At 48.1% G+C, this 24,819-nt stretch overlaps 1 protein-coding gene across 2 annotated transcripts in view; it reads right to left on the reverse strand.

Annotated features, from left to right (window-relative positions):
- The window catches only part of VAV2 (vav guanine nucleotide exchange factor 2), a 116,874-nt gene that overhangs the window by 76,330 nt on the left and 15,725 nt on the right, over window positions 1-24,819 (reverse strand). For both annotated transcript variants that reach the window (XM_082067508.1, XM_082067509.1), the window contains exon 2: window positions 13,681-13,797. In XM_082067508.1, coding sequence (XP_081923634.1) covers window positions 13,681-13,797 — 117 coding nt within the window. The remainder of the gene's footprint in view (window positions 1-13,680; window positions 13,798-24,819) is intronic.

The raw sequence follows: 24,819 nt of genomic DNA on the forward strand, positions 1-24,819 counted from the left end.
CCAGACCCTGAACCAAACACCCTCCTGATCCTGCAAGGTCCAGGTTTGGGTTCACAGCATCTTCCTGGGCTCCCCCATCACTCTGGGGTCCAGACCCTTGGTGACCCATGGAAACCACACAAGAGCAGAGGATTTTGGCCCTGGCTACAGTATATCTCCCCCTATAATACTAAAAAATGGCTGCAAAATAGTAAAACCCATACAACTGAAAGAGGCAGACAAGGTCACCATCTGAGCAAAGCAGAGTAAACACTATAGCGCTGCCATCACCATGGTGGTTTTAAAAAAAAAAAAAAGATTAATTCCAAGTCTCAAGAAGGCATGTATGAATTTGTTTTGTTTCTGAAGAAAAAGAATAAATAGTAGCCTGAAGTCAGGATAATATTTATTCACATGCTTCACTTTGAAGTTCAGCCCCTGTTGACTTCACATGGTGTGTGCACATGCTAAATCTTCTCGAGAAAAGAGCTTTCTGAAAGCGCAGCCCTGAGCAAGGAAAGGAAGAAAGGAAACTGTTCAAACCCAGGTATTAACAAAGCAAAATAAGCCCTGGCACCAGGGGAATTACCACTGTCCCTCCAAAATACAAAGGAGAGTTTAAATGGTTTTATTATTGCACCTCCCCAAGATGGTGCAGACCTGTAGAGCAACCTCTTCGGTTCAGGCAACTGAATTTCATGGCAGGAAAAGCAAACCGAGAAGAGTAGCCCAGTTAATCTCCAAGATAAATCCCTATTCACTTGGTTCCTGCCATAAAGAGGGATTTCTCTATACTGCCATTTCTTCCTGACGTCATTTGGATGCATTTCCACGCTTGTGTGGATACCTGGAGAGCTTTAGGCACAGACAGGCAAAAACATGCTGGTGGCAAAGGACCCACGTGCACAGCGAAGCCCTGAAAAGCACCTTTCCACCCAACATCCCCACGGGAAACTCCTTCCCAGCCCCACAGAACAGCCCCTGGTAGTTTTCTGCACCCAGTGTCAGCACATGAACATCAAATTTCAGGTCAGGCTCCACATCGCACAGGGCGACCAACCTTTCCGCACTTTGCAAACCCTTCGGTGCGGGTTTGCTCAGCGTGTGCCAAGGAGCAGAGAAGCAAACAGCCCTGCCTTCGGCAAACAGAAGCATCACGAGGGTCACGCTGCAAACAGCCGTCGTTCAGCTCCCTCCTTCTCCCCACAAGCAGGGAATATTTTGTTTTCCAAAATACCAAGCACACCACAGATAGTCATCAATATCAAAATCCCTCTTCCACTTCACCTGCTCTATTGCCCAGAATGCAAACACATGGGAAAGGAAAGTTTCCTTCTACGTATTTTGCATCTCTTATCTCTCTCCGTGGCTCCTCCAACCAGCTTTACTAAACACACGGGTAAACCGGGAAGCTAAATTACATCCTTAACGAACACAACTGGGTAATGTCTCCTCTCCGACCTTTCTTGCAGTTGGGTCCCTCATTTATATAGTCATGCTTCATTTTTCTTTAAGTGTGCCCCTGTTATGGCATTTGTTCATTTATGTTTCAGAAGAGAACAGGGCAAAAATGGACTTAATGGAGCTAGAAATAGAACAGAGCAAAACCACAAGAATCTGAAGATCTGCTCGTCCTTCAGACAGCTTGTACCAACAGGAACTTGCTGCGACTAATTTTAATCGATCGCCACCTCTTTACAAGCCTTTCTGTGGCAAGACAGAGCTGGGGAATTATCTGGGAGGAGCAAAGCACTTGAAATTAAATGTTTTTTGGCTGCTTTACATCCCTGTAACAGAGTGTGAACAGAAGAGCCTGTTGCAGATTGTGGTGCATGGAATCGCAACTTAGACTCCAACAGCTCCTGGGACCAGCACAGTAAAACTGTTTCTAAAAAAGCGTTTTCCCAGCCACACCACCTGCCAGCCCCAGTGGCTGCAGCTCTGGTCACCTCCCTCCAGGGCCTTTGGCACTGCCCTGACACTGTGAAAACAAGAAACCCAATGCTGAGCATCCCTGGACATGGACCATCCACCCCTGGTGTGTCCTCAGCCAGTTTCTCCTCAGTCTAATCCAGGGCAGGTTTTCTTCACCTTGCCTTGCTTGTCAAATTCTCCCCCCTATCAAGGTTAAAACTGATTATCCGCCAACACAGTGTGAGAAGGTGTTGAAGGTTCAGGCTCTGTTGCTCCTCTGAAGGATAACTGCTCCACTGTGAGACATTGACCAAGAAGAGGCACATTAGAAGAAGCCCTGGGGTGTGCCAAGCACTCAGGCAAGGGGCAATTAAACCCTTTTATGTGCCAGAAAATGGCTGTAGAGGTGGGGGAAGCTGCCCACAGCACTGCTGAGCCCCAACGCACCTGCAGAGGGGATGACCTCCGCCAGGTCCCCCGCCAAGGAGCGCAGAGGACAGGGACTCCATCACACCACAGCTGTCCTCTCCAGCCCAGCCTGGCTCCATGCAGGAGCTGACAGCCACACCACCAGCATTACAGAGCTGCTGGGATTAATTTTGGTTCTCCACTGCTCAGGTCCTCCAACAAAGTCAACTGGGATCCAGCCAGACGCCCCTGCAGCCCATAGTCTGTCCTGCAGGGAGGATTCCTGGGAGGTTTTATGATAAACGAGGAGACTCCATGGCAGCCAAAGCCACCGGTGCTTCAGGCCAGCCCAGTCCCCAGGTCCTCAGCGCAACCCACACGCACCCCTGGGGAAAACCACCTCCCCAGGACCTGCCAGTCCAGCTCCCAGGCTGCAAACAGAGGGGCAAGGGAAACCCAGACAGAAGGAACCTGTAATTTCACAGCACGAGTCTGCTGCTTGGACGTACCGCAAGTGCTCTGGGACCAGGACATGGTCCAAAGCTGCCCAGTCTCTAACGTTATGAAGAAAACCTCCTCTTTGGCATTCTTCTTAAACCCTCAGTCCTGGGAACCTTGCAATTACTTGCTAACTGAGCTTCCAGTTTTATTTTTCAAGTGTTTAGCCCCTTGCAACTGCAGAAAAAGCCAGAAGCATTATTCAAGTGCTCCCTACTCATTTAAAACAAAGCCTCTAAAAACAACCATGTATCACCATTGTTTTTTAAAGAAATATCCCACTTTAAGAGCACGTCAGCCATACGCCCTGCACTCTCTGCAACACCAACAGATGACCGCAGGCGCTGCCGTCCTGGTTTGGTCCAGCACGATGCACCAGCAGAGCCTGGGGAGATGGACACGGGAGGGCTGCAAGCCCAGGAACCAGCAGAAGGTCCAGGCAGAGACATCAAACCCCTTCCTCAAGGGACAGCCACCCTGAGAAAGGAAAGACCACGACCACATGCAAAGTATGACCACAAACATCCCCGTCCCAAGCAGGGTTAAGAGCTCAAACCCCCCAAACAAAAAATCCTCAGCCCTACAACCCTTCCCTGAGCTACCAGTGGAGCTGCTGCTCTCAGAGCCTTGTACCCACAGCCATCCCTGGCTGTCCCAGCTCACCCAGTAAACTTCAACGGCTGCACCGCCACAGGGATCTCTGCAAGGCTAAAAGGCCACCCCAAAAAATTACATCTGGCAGCTCATCAGGAGAAGCAGTGCTGTGAAAACACACATCAGCAGGACCCCAGCAGACATGCGTTAACCCTTCATCCTCCTCCAAAGCCCTAATTTTCTTCCCTTTTTCATCTCCCGTTGACATTTATGATCTCCAACCAATGTGATAACTAGCATGTCCTGGTTTGCCAGAGAAGGGTGCAGAAGTTTGGATCCGAGGATGGGCTGAACGTAGCCAGCACTAATGGCGAGACTGCAGCGAGGGGAAATCAATGCACAAATGGAATTTGCCAAGAGGCATTTTAAGAGTCAATTCTTCACACTCCAGTAATTAGAACAATATTATGAAAAAAGGCGAGGGGGAGGGCGGGAGGCAGCACACACACTAGGACTTGGCTGATGGAGGAAAGGGGTTGAGCAAACAAACAGAGTCAAGTGAGGCCTCAAGGCAAGAGTCCTTCACATGGCTTCCTGCAGGCTGGATTTAACCCCAAAGTTCATCTACTTCCCAACTGTAGATTTTTCTATGCATGCATGTTTTTAAATAAAATTTTGTATTTAGATCAAATATGGGCTAATGACCCTAACCCACCTTCCTCCTCTACCTCAAAAATACCACCAAGGTCAATGGGGTTTTTCCTTCCAGGCAAATACAAGATCCTGCTACAGATTCTCCTAATGACTAATAAATCTTTGTGCATAATCTGAGGCATCATAGAAGTCTAATCCCATGGCGAACTTGGTCCCAAAAATCAGATTCCCACAGAGAAGCTGTCACCTAGGGTCTACAAAAATCACAGCACCCCAAACTGTTGCATTAGCTGAAAATGCTTAAAATGAGCTTCCCATCCAGCATCTCTCCTATAACAGGATCAAACAGCCCAGCTGACAAGCAAAGCAAAACCAAACAGACCTACATGCTGATGGATCCATCTCTAACATTTCCCCAGCTGCTGGAGCAACGGGTGGACTCAGTTTGCTGCTGATCTCCCGCGTCCCTCGCTGATGTGCCCCTGTGCGGAGCCCTCGCCGCCAGCTTTGCCGTGCTATTCCCAGGAGCCAGAGAATTCATTTTTAAGGAAAAATGAATTTGCTGTGCAAATCTAGCTTCTCCAAAGGCAGCCAGGGAGCAGAACTGACGTGTGGGGTTCAAGACAGGCTAGCGCTGTACAATGGTTGTTCATATCTGCTCAAAGTGGGACTCAGCCAGTTCAATTCACATCTGCAGTGAACTGTGATCTCAGCTCTGCTTCTGGAGCACAGACGTCCTTTTGATAAATCCCTCCGTACAGGGACTAAAGCACTATTTCCACATGAAAGAAATAGATTCGATTTTTTTTTTTTTTTAATAATCTTTACAGTCCACTGGCTTGGAAGACCGAGTTTCTCTTTCCCATCGCAGAGCTGTTGCACCCCATCAGGCTCAGGTAAGGGGCTGGGACAGCAGACAGCGACGCTGCAGAGCCCGCTGGCTCGCACCCTGGCTCTCTTCTGTCAAATTAATCCTTCAGTGCAACCTCCAGTTGCTTTGACTTTTGCATGTGCCTAGGAAAGACCAGGGAGCCACAGGGACACCCTTGATATCACACCCGGTGCTTGCACACAAACTCATCCCAGGATCCCCATCCCTGATTTAATTCTCAGCGAACACTCATAACACCAACACCAAAAGGTCTGTGTGTGGGAGAAGATCTTTTCTCATCTTTTTGTCCTTGAGAAAATGCTACAAAGCTTTTTTCTTTTTAATCAAAATTCCACTTTTGCATCAGTCCTCTCCAGATAGATGTATATTTTAAGTTAGATGCACAAAACCAAGAGAGAGATAGAAGAGCACACCTGTGCAAGAGCCATTACTCTGTGTGTAAGTGACATCCACTGCATCTTCGAGGACAGTACAATGCAAATATCTGTGCAACTGCCTCCCTACTCGTATGAGTAATTCAACTGCCTTCAACAAGATGACTCTGAAAGGATGTGGGATGGCAGCAGTGCTGGGAACACAGCTGACAGATCTGTCACTGCTCTGCAGGGCCCGGACAAACTGCTGCTCCTTGGGCCACGTCTACAGCAGCTTTCCAGACAACACAGAATCCATACGTTGTGCAAGGTACCCTCACTGCTCCATCGTGTTCAGGCTTCAGCCCTTGGCAGAGCAACTGGGCATCACGCTGCAGCGTTGAGATCCTTGTGTGCTTCACGTCAGATGCTCCAGAGCTGCTCAAAGTCAGGGGGACCTTGGAGGTGGCAAATGGAAGAGGAGGAGAGCTGGAAACAGGACCATCCCAAGCCCCAGAAGAACATGCAAACTGCTGGCTCCGATCTAAGTGTTACTTCCAACCCATTTGCACATCGCTCCTTGCCCTGAAGTATTAACCACCTTTTTCAAAACTTAAGTAACAGGCTGTGAAATCCCCACCATCTGTTAGCCAGGAGAAATTTCCACCACAACTCAATCAGTCTCTCCCACACAAGCCTTACTCATTAGTAGGGAATGACTGCAAAGTCCACGCTGGCTCAAAAATGTCTAAAATTACTCACAACAGGCCTGGAATAGGAAACCTTGACAAATCCAACTAAGTGCAGTGTGTCCACATCATTAGCTTTAACCGGGGTGCATTAAGGCTGCTTTCTTGCTACCATGATTACGCTTTAATACATAATTAGTAGGAAGAAAATGATGTCAAAGAGGAGAATGTCTCACTTACACGCACACCATTAAGACCAAGAGCGTAAATGAACCAGCTGCAGCATCACTATCTGAGGCTCATTAAGCGGAGCAGCGAGGCACCGCGGGCGAGCAGCGCGGTCCCACTGTAGGAACGGCCATGGGCTGCGCACCCGCGGTCGCCCCATCTCCCTCCCAGCCTGTACCCAGGCACGGAAAGGTCTGCAAGAGCCCCAAAATACAAAGGTTTCTTTGCCCAAGAGAAACGCTCACGCTTTAAAAAGGGAAACCGATACTTCAGATAACCCTTACGGATGGTTTTGAGATGTTTTGGTCAGCCCCACCTGTGCTGTTTAGAGAGATGCTTTTTAAATCCTATTCAAAGCAAACTGCTCCTGACCATCACTGCAGTCCAGCCCTCTGAAGCCGTGTCACCTCCCGGCTCCGTCTGCAGCCCCTGCGTGCAGACAGACGGACACAGCCCTGCCGCTCTGCGATATTCCTCACCAGGTTCTCCAGCCCTCTCTATCGCGGGTCTGTGCGTGCAAACCAACGCTGCGCCCAGCCCGCAGTGGGCATCCGGGAGGAACCTCAAGTGTACGGGGAGTACTGGAAGGAGTATTTCCTTTCTGAAAGAAAAGAAAAACACCCTATCTGGAAGCCCTCCAAGAACAAACAAACAGCCCATTCTGACAGCCAGTGGAACAAAATAGTCTGAGATGCTTTTTAGATGTTTTTTTTTTTCCCTTTAACTTTCCCCCATGTGGGAGGGAGATGAGAAGCCTCCACATCGTCCCCAGGCAAGAGCAGCCCTAGTTCCTAAAGTTGTCCTTGAAGGGGACAGGACCCATTGGTCACAGCATCAGTGACATGGAGTCTCTAGAAACACAGGAGACTCACGAGAGACGAGAGTGCAAACAGGGACCGAAACTCTCTGCTGAGACGCGGAGGTTTCAACGCATTCTTCTTGTGCAATGCTTATTTTCTGTGAAACATTAACATTTCTCTTCCAATAAGCGACTGTCCAAATGCAAAGCATCGGTTCGACAGGAGCGTGTGGGGTCCCAGGCTTGCTGCCCAAAGCCCATTCCCACCCCAGCCCTGGCCCCTTCTCCTGGGATGGGCTGGAGAAGGAGCAGGGGACGCCAGGCTCCTCTTGGCATCGGGATGTTTGTGTTCAGCAGCAATATTTCAATGTGCTAACTTGTACCAGCTCTCCCCTGCCCCAAGAGGAACCACACTTTCCTACAGAAGCTTTTTCCCCCCGCCTCCCATTATTCTTTCTGTTTTATGGGGAAGATGTTGTGCAGAATGACCCTGAGCGCTGGGGTTTGTGGAGTTTGGCAGTGCCAGCATTTTCCGGCTGATGGTTTCACTTTTTGCCCATTCCTCTCAACCGCAGTTACACCCACATGTTAATCTGTTTCAAGAAATGTTAATTATTATTTGTAACCAAAGCTTTTGGCCGTGGGACAGCACCATCATCAGACACTGCAGCTTCAAGAAGCTGAGAAATCTGCAGAGGATTTTAATGAAAAAATAAGAGCTCATTATAAAATTAAAAAAAAAAATCTTTTATTCTAAGACTCCCTTAAGTGATATTACCTGGGATGTATTTCCTTCCCTTCCCAAAGCACACGCACACTGAACAGTTAATCTCAAATGATGCCAGATGTGCTAATTGAGCACCAAGACAAAGACTGACTGCCTGTTGACATCTTTCAGTCACAATGATGCTCCCTGTATCATTAAGTCTCAAATGCCTGATGCCATAATAAAGGAAAATAACAAAGGAAAAACATCTCAAGGGGTTCAAATGAAACCAGGCGTTTTTCAAACAATATGCAAAAATCTGCTGGGGTACCCAAGAGAGCTTGGACTCTTCCCCCTCCTTTTCTTGGAAATATGGACAGATAAATGTTTTACCACTCACAGGATTTCAAGGGAAAAAAAATCCTTCTCTTCCCAGCTTTGTCTAAAATTACCACAAGGAAAGCTCAGACAAATCAAGAAGGTAAAGGAAAAATCAATTTGATGCACATTAAGGATATACATTTATCCATGTCCTGATCAACAGCTCAGATTCCTTGCACATTAAAACACTTCAACTGCTGTTTAAGGCCCAACAACAATTCTCCCACCCAGACTATGGGAGTTACGAAAGATCCTGCCCATACTTGCTTGATCTGAAACATAATACCCCTTAATGTGACCCCTTGGAAAAATACTGCGGAAAGCAGCCAAGAAAGGAAAAAAAAAAAAAGAAAAAAGAAAAAGCAAAGCTTCCCAGAATGAACATTTCTGGCTCTTTCAGTTCCACTGAGAAGCTGCACATCTGTAAACAGACCAGATTTGCAAGTAGAGGAGAGAGGAAGGGGGAAAAAAAACAGAGAATATGCCACAGCACGGGTCAAAGATTCTGCTGTGGTTGGTACCGGAGGGACAACACGGCTGGGCAGAGGGGGGAGCAGGATTTGGAGCCTAACAAGGTACATTAATAGAGGTGTCGGTGCCTTCCACATCCCTCACAGCAAACACCGCACGGGGGACAGTCCTGCGTGCAGCAGAAAGCGCCGCCTGGTCCACGCTTGACTGGCCCCAGCGATCTGCCATTCTTCCGCCCCGTGTTTTAGGGAAGTTCAGCATCACTGTTTCCTGTACCCGCCTTCAGCGTTCCAGCTGAAAACATCTGCTGGAGACACTGCACCTGCCAACACAGCCCCCTGAACCGCAGCCCATGTCCCCACCGTGCCCAGGAACAGAATCACAGAACGGTTGTGGTTGGAAGGGACCTCTGGAGATCACCCGGTCCAACCCACCTGCTAACGCAGGGTCACCAGAGCAGAGGGCACAGGAAGGTGTCCAGGCGGGTTTTGAATGTCTCCAGAGAAGGAGCCTCCACAACCTCTCTGGGCAGCCTGTTCCAGTGCTTGGGCACCCTCAAAGTAAAGCAGTTTCTCCTCAAAGTCAATACATTTCTCCTTATTTTAGGTTTTTATGACAAAAATCTTGATCACAGAACCTAAGCTGACTTTTGAGATCCTAGAGTGAGCTTCCAAGATGGATTTACTTATTTTAACCATCAGCCCACGTCCCACAGCATCACCCAAGACCAACCTGCACCGTGGGCAAGGCAGAGCTCGGCGCCTACAGAGTGCGAGACAAGCAGCCCCCAGCCCAAATGAACCCTCAGGCTGGCAAATGGGAATAAACCCAACCCCCGCTGTCCCAGTCTGCCTTTGCTATTCGTAGCATCGTCCCAGTATCCAAGTCTCCAGTACGATTCCAGCAAAGCCATTTAAAACACGGGTGGACAAACCCTGGCTGACCCTGACACCAGCTGAGCAACACGCCAGCCAGCACGGAAGGGACCAAACGTCACCCACAGCTCCTACAAACAACAGGGGGGTTAATTATCAACTGGCAGGCGGTGACGTCCCTGCACAGGTATGTCACCAGCTGGCTGCCCCGAGCAAGGACCTGCAGCAAGGGGCTCAGCGGGTTCCTGTTTCTCGCATGCAATCACATATACACACATCTCTCTTTGCAGGCCAGTTACTCTAGCACTCCCCCGGGAACTGAAGAAACAAAACAAAACAACCACGCACACCCTTCTTTTGGGGAATTCTTCTCACTTCCCACTCCACCCGCTGCATACACGCTGTGTGAGTTATACAGCAATTAGAGATATTTTCATCTGCGATAGGATCCCTTTCTTGACACACATCCAACCAACATGTAGCAGCCATCTGAGTAACTGGCACAGCGGAAAACAAGACGGGAAGGTCTGTCCGGCTGCCCGGCCCTCCGGGGAATGTGAAAACAAATGGGACACGAGGCAGAGCCACCAGCTCCGGCTGGTGAATGCATTACAGCACTAAAACGCAGTCATTTATCCAAAAGCCATGCAATTTTCACCTACCTATATTACTTAATATAAATCTCTCCCTTTATATGCCCAAACTATGTCAGAAAGGCACCCTTTAAAGTACTTGCTGCAGGGATATTGACTTGTACGTGAAGGTAGAGGTGATGGAGGGAGGGGAATTCTCAGCAGAGAAACACAAACCACCAACTCTCAGTTTTCACAGATCCATCAGCCTGAAGAAGGGGACACCAAAAATTATACTGCAGATGCAAATGTTTTATATAGAGCACACATCACTTTAACTCTGATGGTACCGCTGGAACCTTCAGACGTGCAGGACGAGCCATGTACAAGTCCCCCATCAGCCACCCACGAGGCACATGTGCCAGAGAACCTTGGTGGAGTCAATTAATTGAGAGGGAGGATTGATCCAGACCCTGCTCGAGCTGGTGCAGTTCTCACCAACCACTGGACCAGAACCAACAGCACAAAACCCACTACATTAATCTCAATATCTCCTCGTTTTTCATCTGACCCGTGAGCCGCTTCCCTTTTTCGTTTTTAGAACAGTATCATTTTTTATCCATGGGTCAGGGTAGGACAGACCCCTATCAAACAGTGCAGGAACTTCAAAAGCAAGTCAGCACAATTAAATACACACCAGGAGAGCAGAGAGGAGTGGGAGGCTAATAAATGGCACGCTCCGCAGGTTTATGAATATTTGAACTATATTTCTCAAAAAAAACCCCAGTACATTACTGCAAGTTATTGAAAATGAGTAACTCCCTTTAATGAACCTTGCTACCATCGTGCTGACTAATAGAGTGGTAAAGAGTTTAATCCATATTTACGTACATTTTATCTCATTATCGTCCGTGCCAATAAATTAGTAAGTCCAATAAGAGTTACATTTCATACCATTACTGGTATTAAATGTGTATGAAGTACTATGCAACAGCACACCATACATGAGCACTAGCTTTTTTAGCAAAGGCTGCCCAGCACCCCTGCAGAGGAGCCCAGTGCTCACCCCTGCAATATCAGACCCTAATTAAGGCCAAATAAGTATTAACAGGGGTTTTCTTCCCGGAGCGTTGCTTCTGCATCCTGCAGCCGAGACACAGCCACAGAGAAACATTTCTGCAAAACTCACTGGTGATGATGGATTTTAAAGGGATAAGACTTAAAAAAAGCACCAACTTGTAGAAAACAATATCGCAATATATTCTTTTCAGGTGTCGTAACAGGGCCCGGTTAGAAATACATCAACTCAGCATCTCAGGTCACTTTTGGAAACCTCTGTCATGAAACACAGCGTGTCCCACCACAGCAGGATTGCCTAACAACTGGACATTGGGGAAAGAGAAAAGCAAATAACACTGGCTGGGAGCAATGTAAACCGGCCTTTCGACTCCCTTGGGTAACTGGGAAACACTGCAACCGAGATTACAAGAAACATGACGCATCTGTTTGGCAAAAGCCTGAGCTGGCCAATTACCCGACATCCCGCGACAGCAGAGACGGAGCTTTGCGGCTCCAGGGGGTTTTCGGCCGGAGAAGCCCACATGGGTCCCGATCCCATTTCACCAGCTGTTCTCCTGGTGATAAGTAAGGAAACAGGAACTTCCCAAGCTTAACACTTAAAGTAGCAAACCCAGGGATAAAAACCGTGTTAGTGGATTCCAGCAGCCCCCGACCACACTCGCTCCTTTGGAGGAGGCTCCATCCATCCTACGGCAGCTCCTCCTTGATGAAATCCCAGCTTGGAAGCCAAAGGGAGTCACGGAAAACTCTCTGGAAATAACAGACGGTCAAGGCAAGACTGAGGGATCTGATTTTCCTTCCTTTTCTAAAGCACTCGTGTCTTTCTACCACTAAGAAAGGACCCTGCAGGTTCCAAGTGACCAGCCCTTTACGTATAGGTTGGCACCACATAGACACAAGCCACGGCCTTTCTACTCAGTAATTGCACTGCAGCAAACCCAACGGCTATTAGTAATTGCTGTCTCACCCGCCTTCTGGTTTGGAGGAGAGAAATAATCACTTAAGTGGCATCCAGAAAGGAAACACCCAACACCACTCCACCAAGGTTTCTATGTAATTAAACGGTCGACTGCTACTGTGCTCCATCCAGAAAAGTCTCCTACACGGCGTACGTGTCTCGTAACCAAAAAAAGCTATTGATCTAAGGAATGAATAGCTCCAGGAAGAATTTCTGGTGTGTGAAGTCTGCATTTGGCCAGTGGGAATGTGGATTGGAGACTCCTCTTGCTCTGGCTGTGACTCAAAGCTGAAAGGCACGACGGTCAACAGCAGATTTTTCCCTGTTTATTTGTTTTGCTGCTGTTGAACACGGATCTGAGGGTATCGTGGGAACAAAAGGTGCCAAAGACAATGGGGATGTTTTGACAGGGGCTGAGGGTGGTGCAGATCAACAGCTGATACTCCCACCAAACTGATAAAGAACCGCATTGGGAAAAGAGCAGCGAGGTTTCCATGTACAGAATCTGTGCCTCCCACATCTCATCAGGTTGTTTGAGGAGGACGATCCACGCAAAAATAAGCAACGTCCAGGCAATAATTTGGATTTCTTGGAAGTTTTTGATGAGTTTCTTTCCAAAGTCTCCTAAAAACCTAAGTTGTCATGAGGTAAGAGGGAACAGCAACTCCCCATCCCAAGTCACAAACCTGAATGTCCTCTCAAAAACTGAACAGGAGGAAGGAAGAGCTGTTCCCTAACCAGACCAAAAAGGAAACCAAACCGTGTTCAGCTGATGTGTTCCAGCAGTGTTTAACGCCAGGCTCTATTTACAGGCGTCTTAGGCAATTTGAAACAGCACAAAGCAAGAGACAACGTGACGATAAAGCAGCATTTTAATTAGCAGTGGTTCTTTCCCCAGCCCAAAAGGTTCCTTCTGTGCATTCATATTCCCGGAACAACAAAAGCCTCCTTGTATTTCATAAATCAAAAAAACTCATAAAACAAGCCCCTGCGATTGCACATTCCAGATAATAGCCCAGAAATAAATTAGGCAATAAATATCAAATAATATATCCCCATCAGCAGTGAAAATCTACTCTTTGGATAATCAGAAGTGAAGATGCCTTCCAGCAGCTTACGCCTGGTACCTCGAAAGAGGTAAAACAATAGAGAGCTTTAATAAATCTTTTAACATCTTTTTCACTAAAGAATATAGCGGTTGTCCTGGGTAATAGCTTCCCTGAGCCCGGTATCCATTACAGTAACAGCACAGCCCTGACGCTGTTCACATCAAAAGTCAGGGTATCAGAACAACAGTATCGTCCAACAGCTCTTATGAACACATAGATACACAGATACTTTGATTTCCCCCAAAAATAAGACATTTCCTATGTACTTTAGAGGCTGATCCCAGAGGCTTTGTAATCTAAAAGGTTAATCATCCTTCGCTAAGGACACAGCAGAATCAATCCCATATTCAGGCTGCCAGGAGCACGGGGGAACAGGCACCCAGTGCACAGGTTAAGGGTGCAAAAGATGCTCAGAAAACCCCAAAACCTTTATACTTTTGACCAAAACCTGCAGTACAAGTCAGGAGAACCACCCAGCACCAGCACCATCGCTTCCCCGGAGCCCAGGAGCAACTCTTACCTTTCCAAAATCACGGACATCGAAGAGGTCAAAGGGATCAAACAGATCACTGTTTCTTAACCCAAATTTGTCGTGACACACTTTCAGGAAGGTTCGGATGTTCTTCAAACAGAGAAACTGGGGGGAAAGGAAAAGGGAGGCAAAAAGTGAGCACAACAGGCACAAATTTTAACCGAGATTTACTGAGTTAAATTCACATGTGAGGTGAGTTAACGGGGGCTTAGAAACTTGCACTGAGAAGCCGTGTATTGGTTTATTTGTTGTTACTGAAGATGTCAGGCTCCTGGTGCCCTGTGAGGGCTCCTGTGTTCTCAGCTGCGCACCAGAAACAAACGCCCTTTTGAAAAACAAGTTTCACATAAGGTAACGTTGCAGAAGGGCTGGAAAACTTAAGCCAGGATGTTTCCCTTTCAAGGTCAAAGCCAAATACAAATTACAACTGATGTTCTATAGAAGCCCAGTGTTGGACTTTTAACCATTTCCAGCACGATCCCATGTGGTTCCCTACAGAAGGGACATACGTTATGTTGTTTATTGTACACACTGCTGTACATCCGTACACACGCCTACATGCACACAGACCAAACAAAAGATGGAGACACTGAAAAATCAGGGGTTTTTTTGCTTTGGGGTCTGAAACAACTGACAAATTATTCAAGTAACATTTGCTCCTTTAGCTTCACACCTCCCAGACGCTCCAGGCACCAGAACACACCAACAGACCCACGGAACATCAGCCCCTTTCCAGCCCAGATCCCATTTCTCAAACCCAGGGCAACCCCTGGGACTGTTTCCACAAAGCTTTGCCCATCTTTAGTCTTAGCCCATGCGAAGAGGCGGAAATCTCAGCCCTCTCGGGACCACCCTCAGTTATTCATACAGCTCAGCCGGCAGAGCAACGTTATGTTTCTCTTTCAAGAAAATCCTGTCTTTGACTATAGCAATAATTGGCTGTTTGTTTGCGAGCATCACGGATTTTGAAGTCTGGGGACTGCAGACAGTCTCGCTCCAATGGTGAAGCCTGGCAGCACAGGGGCTCACATGAGAACAAAAATCTGCTTCATTTTTGCAGCTGCATCACCTACATCCTTCATCAGGATGACTCTGCGGAGCAAGCCAATTAATTTCACTTCTTTCTGCATCCTCATGCTATTCTACAAAATACCTTCAATTTATTGCTGTATTTTTAAACTTCCCCCCCCCCAGCAAATTCCTCACAAATACATAACAAACATGTTAGAATAAGTAAATTAAAGGGTTGACTCATCCCCACGTGACAAACAGGCGCGGGATGCAGGCCGCCTTGGGGGGGTTTGGTCAGCATGGTTTTGTCACATGGCACTCTCTCGGCTCCCCAAGTTGTCACTAAATCAACACCATGCAAAAACACTGCTTGCAAACGTCACCGAGAGTTCAAAGCCAAATAAAATAGCTTAATTTTCTTTTAATTAGAAGAATCAAAGCAGCGCCTTTGGGGTTATCGCATCTCCGTAGACAGGAGCGCGATGCAGCTTGTCGGTATCGTTGCACTTGGGATTGTACGTGAGGTTTGTGGCGATGGGATTATCAAAACCGTCTCGTTGACAACAGGCTGATTTACCTACACAGAAATAATAAATAACCTTGTACCCTTCTCCCCCATTCCAGCCCCCTCTGTGCAGAGCTCCCCCAGCACAGGACATTCCCATCACATCAGAGCCTCCTCATTAGACAAGCAAGTGCTGGAGGCAGGAATTGAAAACAATTCTGTTTTTCTAGGGCATTCCTCTATCTCACATAAACACTGCAATAAATATAAGCTGTCTAGACTGAGAGGGTTTTTTTGGAATTGCTTTACAACCTCTCTCACCAATACGGGTTATTTCATAACTTTATCTTCTGAGTCTCTGCAAGAATTTACACCCTGGGCAAACCGGCTGCTTGCAGCAGGGGTGCATTTGCTGTTGCATTGCAGTCTCGTTCATTTCAAATTTCTAGCATGTGTTTGTTTTAAATCCTTTTAAGCCTCCGGTTTGAAAGTTAATGACACAGGTTATAGCTGTCATTACAAGATGCTCACTCCCCACCTCCCGCCTGTCCCAAGGCTGAAGTGCTCAGGAAAGATGGACTTTCACGGCACCGATGCTCAGCCAAGCGGAAGACACCTGATGGGTGTGAAAACCTGAACCCTCTGCACAATACACTTGTGGTTCGAATTCCTGAAAAGCCCCACGTTCACGCTGCCTTGTTTCTGAAGGATCGCGGAGAGATCGCACATCCGAGTAAATGAACACCTCGTCATGACAGCATTTCTAAGGGGGAGCAAAACCCAGCTCTGCCATGGATTTAGATGGGGCTGAGCTGCCCCCATCTCAACTCAGCCCGGGTGAGAAAGGACGGAACTAGATGATCTCCAGAGGTCCCTTCCAACCTCAACCATCCTGTGATGCTGTGACCAGCCATGCTGTTCAGCACCAGCTGCATCCCACTGTCTTTGCGCATCCCATTCAAATCCAGCCGCCACCTCGCCACCAGCTGCTAAATGAGCACGAGGTGCCCACAGCGGTGTCACTGCCCTTCCCGCAGCCCCAGGGGACATCTGGACAAAGCCATCAGGCTCTGCCACCCCGACCAGCATCACGGAAGAACCCGATAATCTATTTAAAGAGTTACTGAAAAAGCCCGATGTAAACAGAATAAACCAAGGCAGCAGCATCACGGTCCTGCTCCACCAGCAAGGAGCTGGCAGCAGAACGATGCCACCGCATTGCCCACAAGAAAAACCACCACTCGGGATGACAACTGTAGGGAGGTTCTAGCCCCATTCCTCATGCACAAGTAAGTGTAAAACAGAGGCACGACTGGCTCCTGCACTATTTCTCTCACCAGTCTGCAAAATATCTCCTTTTGCTTCTGCTCACAGGCATTTCAAAGCTAGTTTGCTGTTGATGGAAGATCAGGAATTGTTGGCTTGATAGTGTTACTCAATGGTCAAACACTGAAATTAGCTACAATTGGATATGAGCTGTGCCGAGGCCACTTTATTTACCAGTCAATCACACCTTTGGATGGGCAAACAACTCCACAGGAGTAAGAGAAATCAATGTTCTCCATGGGGCTCATTCACCACCTGCCAGGACCAAAATCAATGGTGTCATTTATATGCTACAAGCAAGACCAGCGCTGGAGGAAGGTCCTGCAACCTCCTTCGGTGCAAGGGTCAGCAGGACCTCCGCACACCCCGAGTCCTACCATTGCCCTCCTCTACACCCAAAATCGCCTTGGTACCCCCCAGCCATTGCTTCTGGGGGGGGCAAGGCACCACCAGCAACCAGGATGCTCTGAAAACAGACCCCAAAGACCACAATGTCTTCTGCAGATACCAGCATCTCCCACCATACCGCTCCAAAAGCATCCAGGGCAGGAATCCTCAGCGTGGGGAGAGCTACCCGGGCACAGCAAAACCCATCCGAAGCATTTCATAGCGGGAAGATATTACAGCCAGAACAAAAACATAATGAGGGCAGGGACGGGATAGTACCACAGGGAGAAAAAACACATTTGGTAGAACAAAATACATTGGAGTTTGCCAATAGATGAGAAAAGTCTGTGGTGAGCTCTGGGCTGATCTCCGAGGGCTGCAAGGAGCCAGCACAACAGCCCAGCTCCTGCTGTCGGCACAGCAGAAAGGCCCCGCCACCTGCGCTCACCGAGTTTCGGAACAGCTTTGCTTATTTTTAAACACTCTGCAATGCCGTAAGGCGAATAAACTGCTCCAAACCACCGCCCGTCCTGCCCCAGCCCAGAGAAACCCGCTTTGCAACACGGGGAGGCTGCAATTTCAGCCAAGGTAGCACCACAGCAGCACCTGGGACACGCTGGAAACTCCTCAGTAGCTTCTGGGACATTCTTTATAAAAGAGGGTTTTCATTACATTATTTATTTTGTTTAGAGACTCTTTGGATGATCACTGTGCATATAAAGCGTATCGCTGCTGAGATTTCAATGCAACTCAGAAACTTGTCCTGCAAACTTATAAATGCATTGGAAAAGCTTTCTGTAGAAATCAAAAAAAGGATAATTTGGTACTTGGGATAACCCCAGATACTTGGGGTCACTCTACTTTACACAGGGACATGCCTGGCCACCCCAAAACTCTGCTCCTGCACCCCAGAGAGCCCCTGGGCAGGAGGGATGTGTCTGCAATTGGAAACTACAGCTCCGTGGGCAGGAGGGGAGCCCATGGGATGGTGCATGGCAGCTCAGCACCTCTCTTCTCCTCACACCCCCATTTGAGTCACCACCACCCTCTCCCTGTGGTCCCCATATGACTGGGCACTAGCAGCACCTGCACTGACAAGACAGCAGCCATTTCCAATGCAAATTCGCGCAAAAAGATCCAGCTACTCGAGCACGTTGGGGCAAGGCTGGAAACCGTCCCCCAGCCCCTGCAGGCTGGAGAGCCACGTGCGTTCCTGCCTCCCGGCAGAGCCGCTGTGCTGAAGGGAGATGGCAAAGAGGCAAACAAAAAGCCGGCAAAAGCAGCAGCGTTTGCTCAACAACCAAACCGCCCGAGGTGGCACCCAGAGGACGTTCACGTGAGCATCGGCGCAGTCCCTGCATTTGGGATGGCGCAAGGGAAGGAGGCGCAAGGCTTGGGAGGCTCCAAGAGGATAAATAATGTGACAAAATGTAGGAAAAGGAAGGAAAGGGGGCAGCTGGTTTGTCTGGCAGAGCAGGATCACGCTCACAGCTTTTCAGAAAGGGGTTTTTGGAGCAAAAAGCACCCGCCGGCGGTGGGCGAGCGCTCGGGGGGGAGCGGGGCCGCACACAATAGCACCGGGCAGGCGGCCACGGCTGAACCGCGGCCAAAGCCGTGGGCTCAAACGGGCCCTGCAGCATGCGAGGAATGCTGCAGCTCTGCCGCTCGAGATAACCCACTGACGAATGACGAAAGTAACTTTCTTTAGCGCTTCCTGACCATGATGTCAGATTTCCTCTTATCTCGCTGCCGGCACAGCTCAAAAGCACCAGGCGAAAAAAGTAAGTCCCCGACAGGGAGCTGCGAGCATCTGCTTATCGCAGTAAACGGGGAAGGGAGGGTCTCTCATTGAGAAAACACATCATTTGCAATCATCAATGGGGAAATGGGTCTCCTGTGGTGTAAACCGCTTGAGAAAGCCAAAAAGATGCATCTCCAAATCACGCACTACTCTGACATTGCAAAGGGACATCAAAGCTCCAAAGTCAAGAGTGGAAAGAAACTCCAAGAGCATCCAAGTGCCCAGCAGGATCCACGGGGCTGCAGCCAAAGTATCTTCGTATTTAAAATTGCACCCATTAAATCACAATCTTCAGCTAATCTCTCCAAGTGGCTCTGCCTGATCCAGCTCGCTTCCACATCAAGGCGTTACCGGGGGAGCTTTGGAGCAGCAATAAGAGTCAAAAGCACAACTGGAGCTTGTGTCACTCTCCATCAGCAGCACCCAATCTCGCACGGCTTTGTTCTTTCTCATTGTCTCTGGTGGAAAGAAGCAGCCGCAGAAACGATACAAAACATCTCTACAGAAAATTCCCCTTCCCGTTCACATTTGGATTCAAGTCGCAGCTCATCATTTACTTTAGACGGACAGATTAAATTTCGGGTTGTTGGACAGCAGATTTATCTATTGAGAAGTGGAGAACGAAATTATTTCTCAAACAATTTAGTGCTATTATTTTCTCCCATTTCAAAGCCGCTCCTGTTGCAGGCTGCTCACGGGCTGGGCGAATACCACTAAGAGACTGATTAATGGGTTTAAAACACTGATGAGCGCTGACCTCCCCACAGTTTCTCCTCACACCCACCCACAAGCACAGATTGACCCCAGGAGAGTACCTGAGGGAGAACAACCATCTATTTTAGCAAACACTCATAGCTCGTAGAGGACAGAGGAAAGCTAAATCACAGCAAGCAAAGGTCTTTCCCAACAAGGAGCAACAGCCAGAGCTCAAAGAGACTGCAAACCTCCCACATGAGCTCACCAAGAGCTTCTACCTTGCTCAGCAGAAACGCAACACAGATCCAAGGTAACGCTGCCGAGCCCCACTCTGGTCCTGCTCATCTTTGCACCTTTGCTCATCATCGCTCTCACCCAGGTCAAGCAGCCAAAAGAGCTCCCATTTACCTACAGGAACTTCCCATCACGATGTATGGGCTCGCAAAGGGAAGAGGTCCCTCAGATAATATAAAGCTCCTGAACTGGAGGCCAGAATATACATAAAATTGTGAAAACAAAACAGGGGAGGTCCTGGAGTAACCTATTAAACACACCAAAGCAACAAGCCTCACCCCAAGGGCAGAGGAACGGCTTTCAGCAGCGCTCAAGTCAAGAGTTGGCACAAACATTAACCAGAGCTCCTGGATTTCACACCAGATGTGAACTGAAACAAGGTGAGGACCGGAGGCAAACACCTCCGAGGTGGCAAACGTTACGAGGATGTGGGAAGAGTGAGAGACGGAGCATCGGGTCAAACGATCAAATCCAAATGAGTCAGAGATGCAGAAGAAATGCTCAGTGACGCCCATACTGAAGATGCAGGGGATGCGACTGCATCTGCGCTTGCTGTGCTGGCAGGAGGAGCCCCAGCGAGGGCAGTGACATCGTGTCCCCCCTGGGGCTGCTGTCACCCCAACAAGCAACGCTGCACAGGCCAAGCCCAGCACTGCAGGAACTCATCCTGTTTAATCCTAGGAAAGCTCTGCTGACCCCAAACCCTCCCGAGGATCGCCAGGATCGTTTCCTCCATTATATAATGCTCCTTCAGATAAAGAAATGAAAAAGGACAAAAATAATCCAGATGTGTGTGTGGGTAAAATCCCATCAAGCAGCTGATGAGTCCAAGCAGGGCTAGAGGAGGGGACAAGGATCAAATAACATCCCCCAGTTTGGAGGAGGGAAAAGAAATCACAGGTTTTGCCCAGATCCTTGTGTCCTCCAAGGCAAATCCCGAGAGCAGCTATGACCTCCCTGAAGCTTAAAAACACAGGCTGAGGCCTCCCCAGCGACCGCTCAGTGTCCATCCGTCCTGCCGTCCGTCCTGCTGTCCACGGGTCACCCAGCGGTGTGCAGGGGCTTTAAATGAGAGGAAGGAAGCTGCAACTTCCCAAAAACAACGGCGGAGCTGCAGCCCAGGACAGCACTTCCCTCCTTTGTGGAGCCCTCTGAGGTCTGCTGAGAAAGCAGGAGTCATTAAGGTGAGAGTTTTAATTGCAGCGTTTTAGCAAAGATGCTTACAGAGTCTGAAACTCTCCGCTCACACACAGAAGATCCGGACACCCCAGGGCTTTTGCCCAAACACCCAAAATCCAGCAGGTCCAACATGTTCAGCACGGGTCCAAACCCCAAGCACAGGTTTGAGGTTTGTGTAACCAAAAGCATTGCCACTGAGGTTTTAGAAAACCCTGATTGAATTCCCTGCATTGCATCAGGTGGCTGATTGTACTTCAGAGATTCATCTTTTAGGACGCCTCTAAGATAGATCTGCAGAGCCATTCCCAGGAATAACAAGAGCTTCTTGCAAAATCAGGTGCGTACAACCGTCTCTGGTCCTCACCAGCTCCTCCTCTAAGAATGGGAATTTCCGGTATTTCTGTGTGGAGAACGGCACTGCTCTGAGCCATGGGTCTCCTTGTTGATACAGAATGAATCCATGAGAATTCCCCCTTTTCCTTTGCTACCCACCCCATTTGGGGGCATTTTGGGAGCTGGATGGAGAACACAAATTACACAAAGCAGGCAGTGGGACACTAACATATCCCTAACGACCCTGGACAACCCTGAGCTGAAAGATGCTCTTGTGTTATCCCAATTCAACATCTGCAGGGAGCAGACCACCAGGTAACACCACTCTGCTTTAGAGGAGAAACCCAGCAGGACCTTTCCATGCTCATCAGTATCACAAGCAAATAAAACAAAGGGGTTTCTTTTCGACTTACCCACACAACCCGGGGTCAGAGGCTCTCACTCCTGCATCCCAGATCTGCGCTGTCTCTGCGGTTTACTTACCAGCAGACGGCCAAACCCAGGCTTGGCTTTAGTGAGCAACTAGATCTGAGACTACATAAAGCTTGGGAGCGGGAGAGCTTGGGAGGATTGCTCAATCTGCCCACATTTGGCACCCTTACTGGAGAGTCCCCTTCCACCCTCATTAAATCCAGCCTTCTCCTCTCGCTGGAAGCCACACAGCTCCATCAGGGGAACTTGGTTAAGAAAGTTGGGAGAAAAAGAGATATCATGGCTTTTATAATTGATGTGAAGTCCTAAAACTCATGTTTGCCTTGCCGGGGCTCACATTTCATCACTCAAAAAACATGACCATAGGTAAAAGAAGGAATATATAAAAAAGAAATTAGGATTATAGCTGATCAAGAAACACAATGCCTTCCCACGCGCTGAGTTTTCAGCAAAGAAAATTCAAAACATTTTGGCCAACCCGAAATTTTAAGACAGGACTTGACCTGAACCATGACAATCAAATTATAACACAGAATTCAGCTGCTGTTAAAGCAAATGAGTAATTGCGTAACCGTATATAGTGTTACACTGTAATGATACGCTTACAGAGAACTTTCCAAGCAGTCATTGTTCTCCTGCTCTTCGAGCTGGCGCGGGGAATCGGACCGTGATGAACTTTTGACAGGAGAGCGATGAGAACAGCTACATTACGTCTCGAAATGAGTAAATAGCAGCCAACTCAGGAAATCAAGCCCTGTCACGTCAAGTATTCGGGCCAGACCCGAGAGAAGAAGTTCCAGGCGGCCGCCTGCAAGCCTGGGCTAGCTCAGGAAATTCAGAGAACTTATTTTTGTCTCTTTAAAACTAAGCTGCCCTATAAAAATGCTGAAGACTCTGAGACTTGGGAGGCAGAAGTGAACCACGGGGTGGGATCTGAGGTAGGCGCCTACAACAGTTGACTCCAATATCATTTATGCAAAACTATCGAAACAGACTAGTATTAAATAATAAAGTATGCTGAATATAGAGGTATATTGAATATAGAATATATTGATATAGAGGTCTTGAAACCTCTATGTCAATTTTATAAGAGTCCCATGAGTCCAGTGTTAAACACCTGTTGACATCTCCAGACCACCCCTGCGCTGATCATGTCACTGTTACAGGCACGTCCTCATTTCAGGGCACACACCAATCTCACCGCAGACACCATACGCTTTTATTCTATAAAACACGCCCAGAAATCTCATTTCAAAAGCTCTGCCATCAGATCAACGGCATGCAATCCTCCAACACCCAAAAGACATTTCTGGCAAGAGCCCGCATGGATGCCACTGCATTATTCATTCATCATGGATATATGAAATTTTTCTCTGTACAGTCATGATTTGGGGTGACCAGCTTCCAACTAGACTCACTTAACTTTCAGAAAGCCTTGGAAATTACAACCAAATGTGATATTTTCCTCGCTGCAAGAAGTGCCAGGTTACCTGTCGCAAAGCAGAAGTGCTGAACAAACGAACCCCCTGGTACATTCATCCCATCCAGCCAACATTGCACAGCACACAGTGGAAAAGCACGACTGAAAAGCAAAACTCAACCACGAAAAGTATTTGTAACGCCGCATTTGTTGCACCTTTTACCTTTGAGACTGGCGATGGAAGAAAGAACGGCCTAGAACAACCGTAAACTTCTGTCATTTTGAGATTTGCACAGTCTGGAGGTGATAACTCAGGTTCAGCTCTGAAGGACCCGAAGCTGTAGCTGGTGCTGGCAGTTCTGCATCCCAGAGGATGGAGATGACCTGCTGGCGGTGCCGGCTGCCGACACGCACCCCGACACCGTTACACCTGCGCTACCTTACACTTTCCGGGACCGTTGCCCAAGTTGCTTTCTACCTGAAAAGCATTGCAAAAAAAAACCCAATCAGGCTACTGCCTGACAATGAGTTCAGTGAAAAATGCTTCCTAAATGTCACACCAGAGACCAGGGTGGCATTATTAGAAGCAGACAACAAACACAGAAAATTCTGCTTAATGGCACCAGGTAATGATGCTGAAAGATATCTTCCCGAAGAAGTAATTAAAACCAGAACACTACTTTTCACATTACGGATAACTGATGCAGACCTGCATATGAAATCAAGCTGCATTTCGCAAGATTAAGCCCGCAATGTGCTTTTAATGGGTCTCTGGATGCGCCTCTGCCTCGTGGCAGTGCTGGGGCTCTGCCCCTCCACGCTGAGATGGGGCCACTGGAGCAGCTCAGCAGCTTCTCCACCTCCAAAAACAACAGAATTGGGGTCACTGGGGGAGCTCCTGGGTCAGATGGTCAGAGAAACTCCCCTGTATTTTAACTTTTGTTGTTTCCCTTCCCCCCCCACCCAGTAACAGCAAATGCCAAACGGAGTCTCGCACAATAAGCGCATAACGGGTATCAGAACTTCCCGGGCACCACAAGAAGCCCCCATGAGCCTCCAGACCTCAACAGGCTTCAGAGCAGGTCCCAAAATCCTACTTGGCTTTCCCATAACAGCTCTGAATCCACTTCCTTCTATGTATCAGGAAAGGAAAACCCATCCCTGAACACAGACATTAACACACATTTTTCTTACTACCTTAAGCGCTCCTACTGACTTCTGTGATTTGCATTCAGGGTATCGGTTCCTCTCCTTTTCAACATTGCAAGGAAATTAATTAACTGAAGAATAACTGTAAGTATCACAAAGCTTGGGAGGAAATCTGAAGGTTGACCATCATATTTGAGGTTCGCACAAGATAAAAATCAGAATGAACTGTGATTAGGGGAAGGATGGGGAGGCCATTGGCATTACTGTGCTGTTGGCTGGGGTCTTTGTTGTTAAAGATTAAAGCCTATATTTTTATTTTATAATTTCAACTAAGCATTTTTCGCTCTTCTAGGAAGAAGAGAGAGGTGTAAATTCCTTACTTACTATAAAATATCAAGCATCATTCCAAATCACTCATGTTGTAATGAAAGCCAGGTGAAAAGCAAAAGCAAAGCCATCACTGCTTGGTAACTTAAGGAGACTCCTGATGACACAAAGCAGGTTTCTCTTCCTAATTTCAGTGTCTACCTGAGCACCAGGGCAGGCTCGGCTCTGGATTTCCAGGTGAATAACCAGCAAAATGAACGACAGTGC

The sequence above is a fragment of the Streptopelia decaocto genome (genome assembly GCF_964273445.1).
Source record: "Streptopelia decaocto genome assembly, chromosome: 17".
Taxonomy (NCBI): domain Eukaryota; kingdom Metazoa; phylum Chordata; class Aves; order Columbiformes; family Columbidae; genus Streptopelia; species Streptopelia decaocto.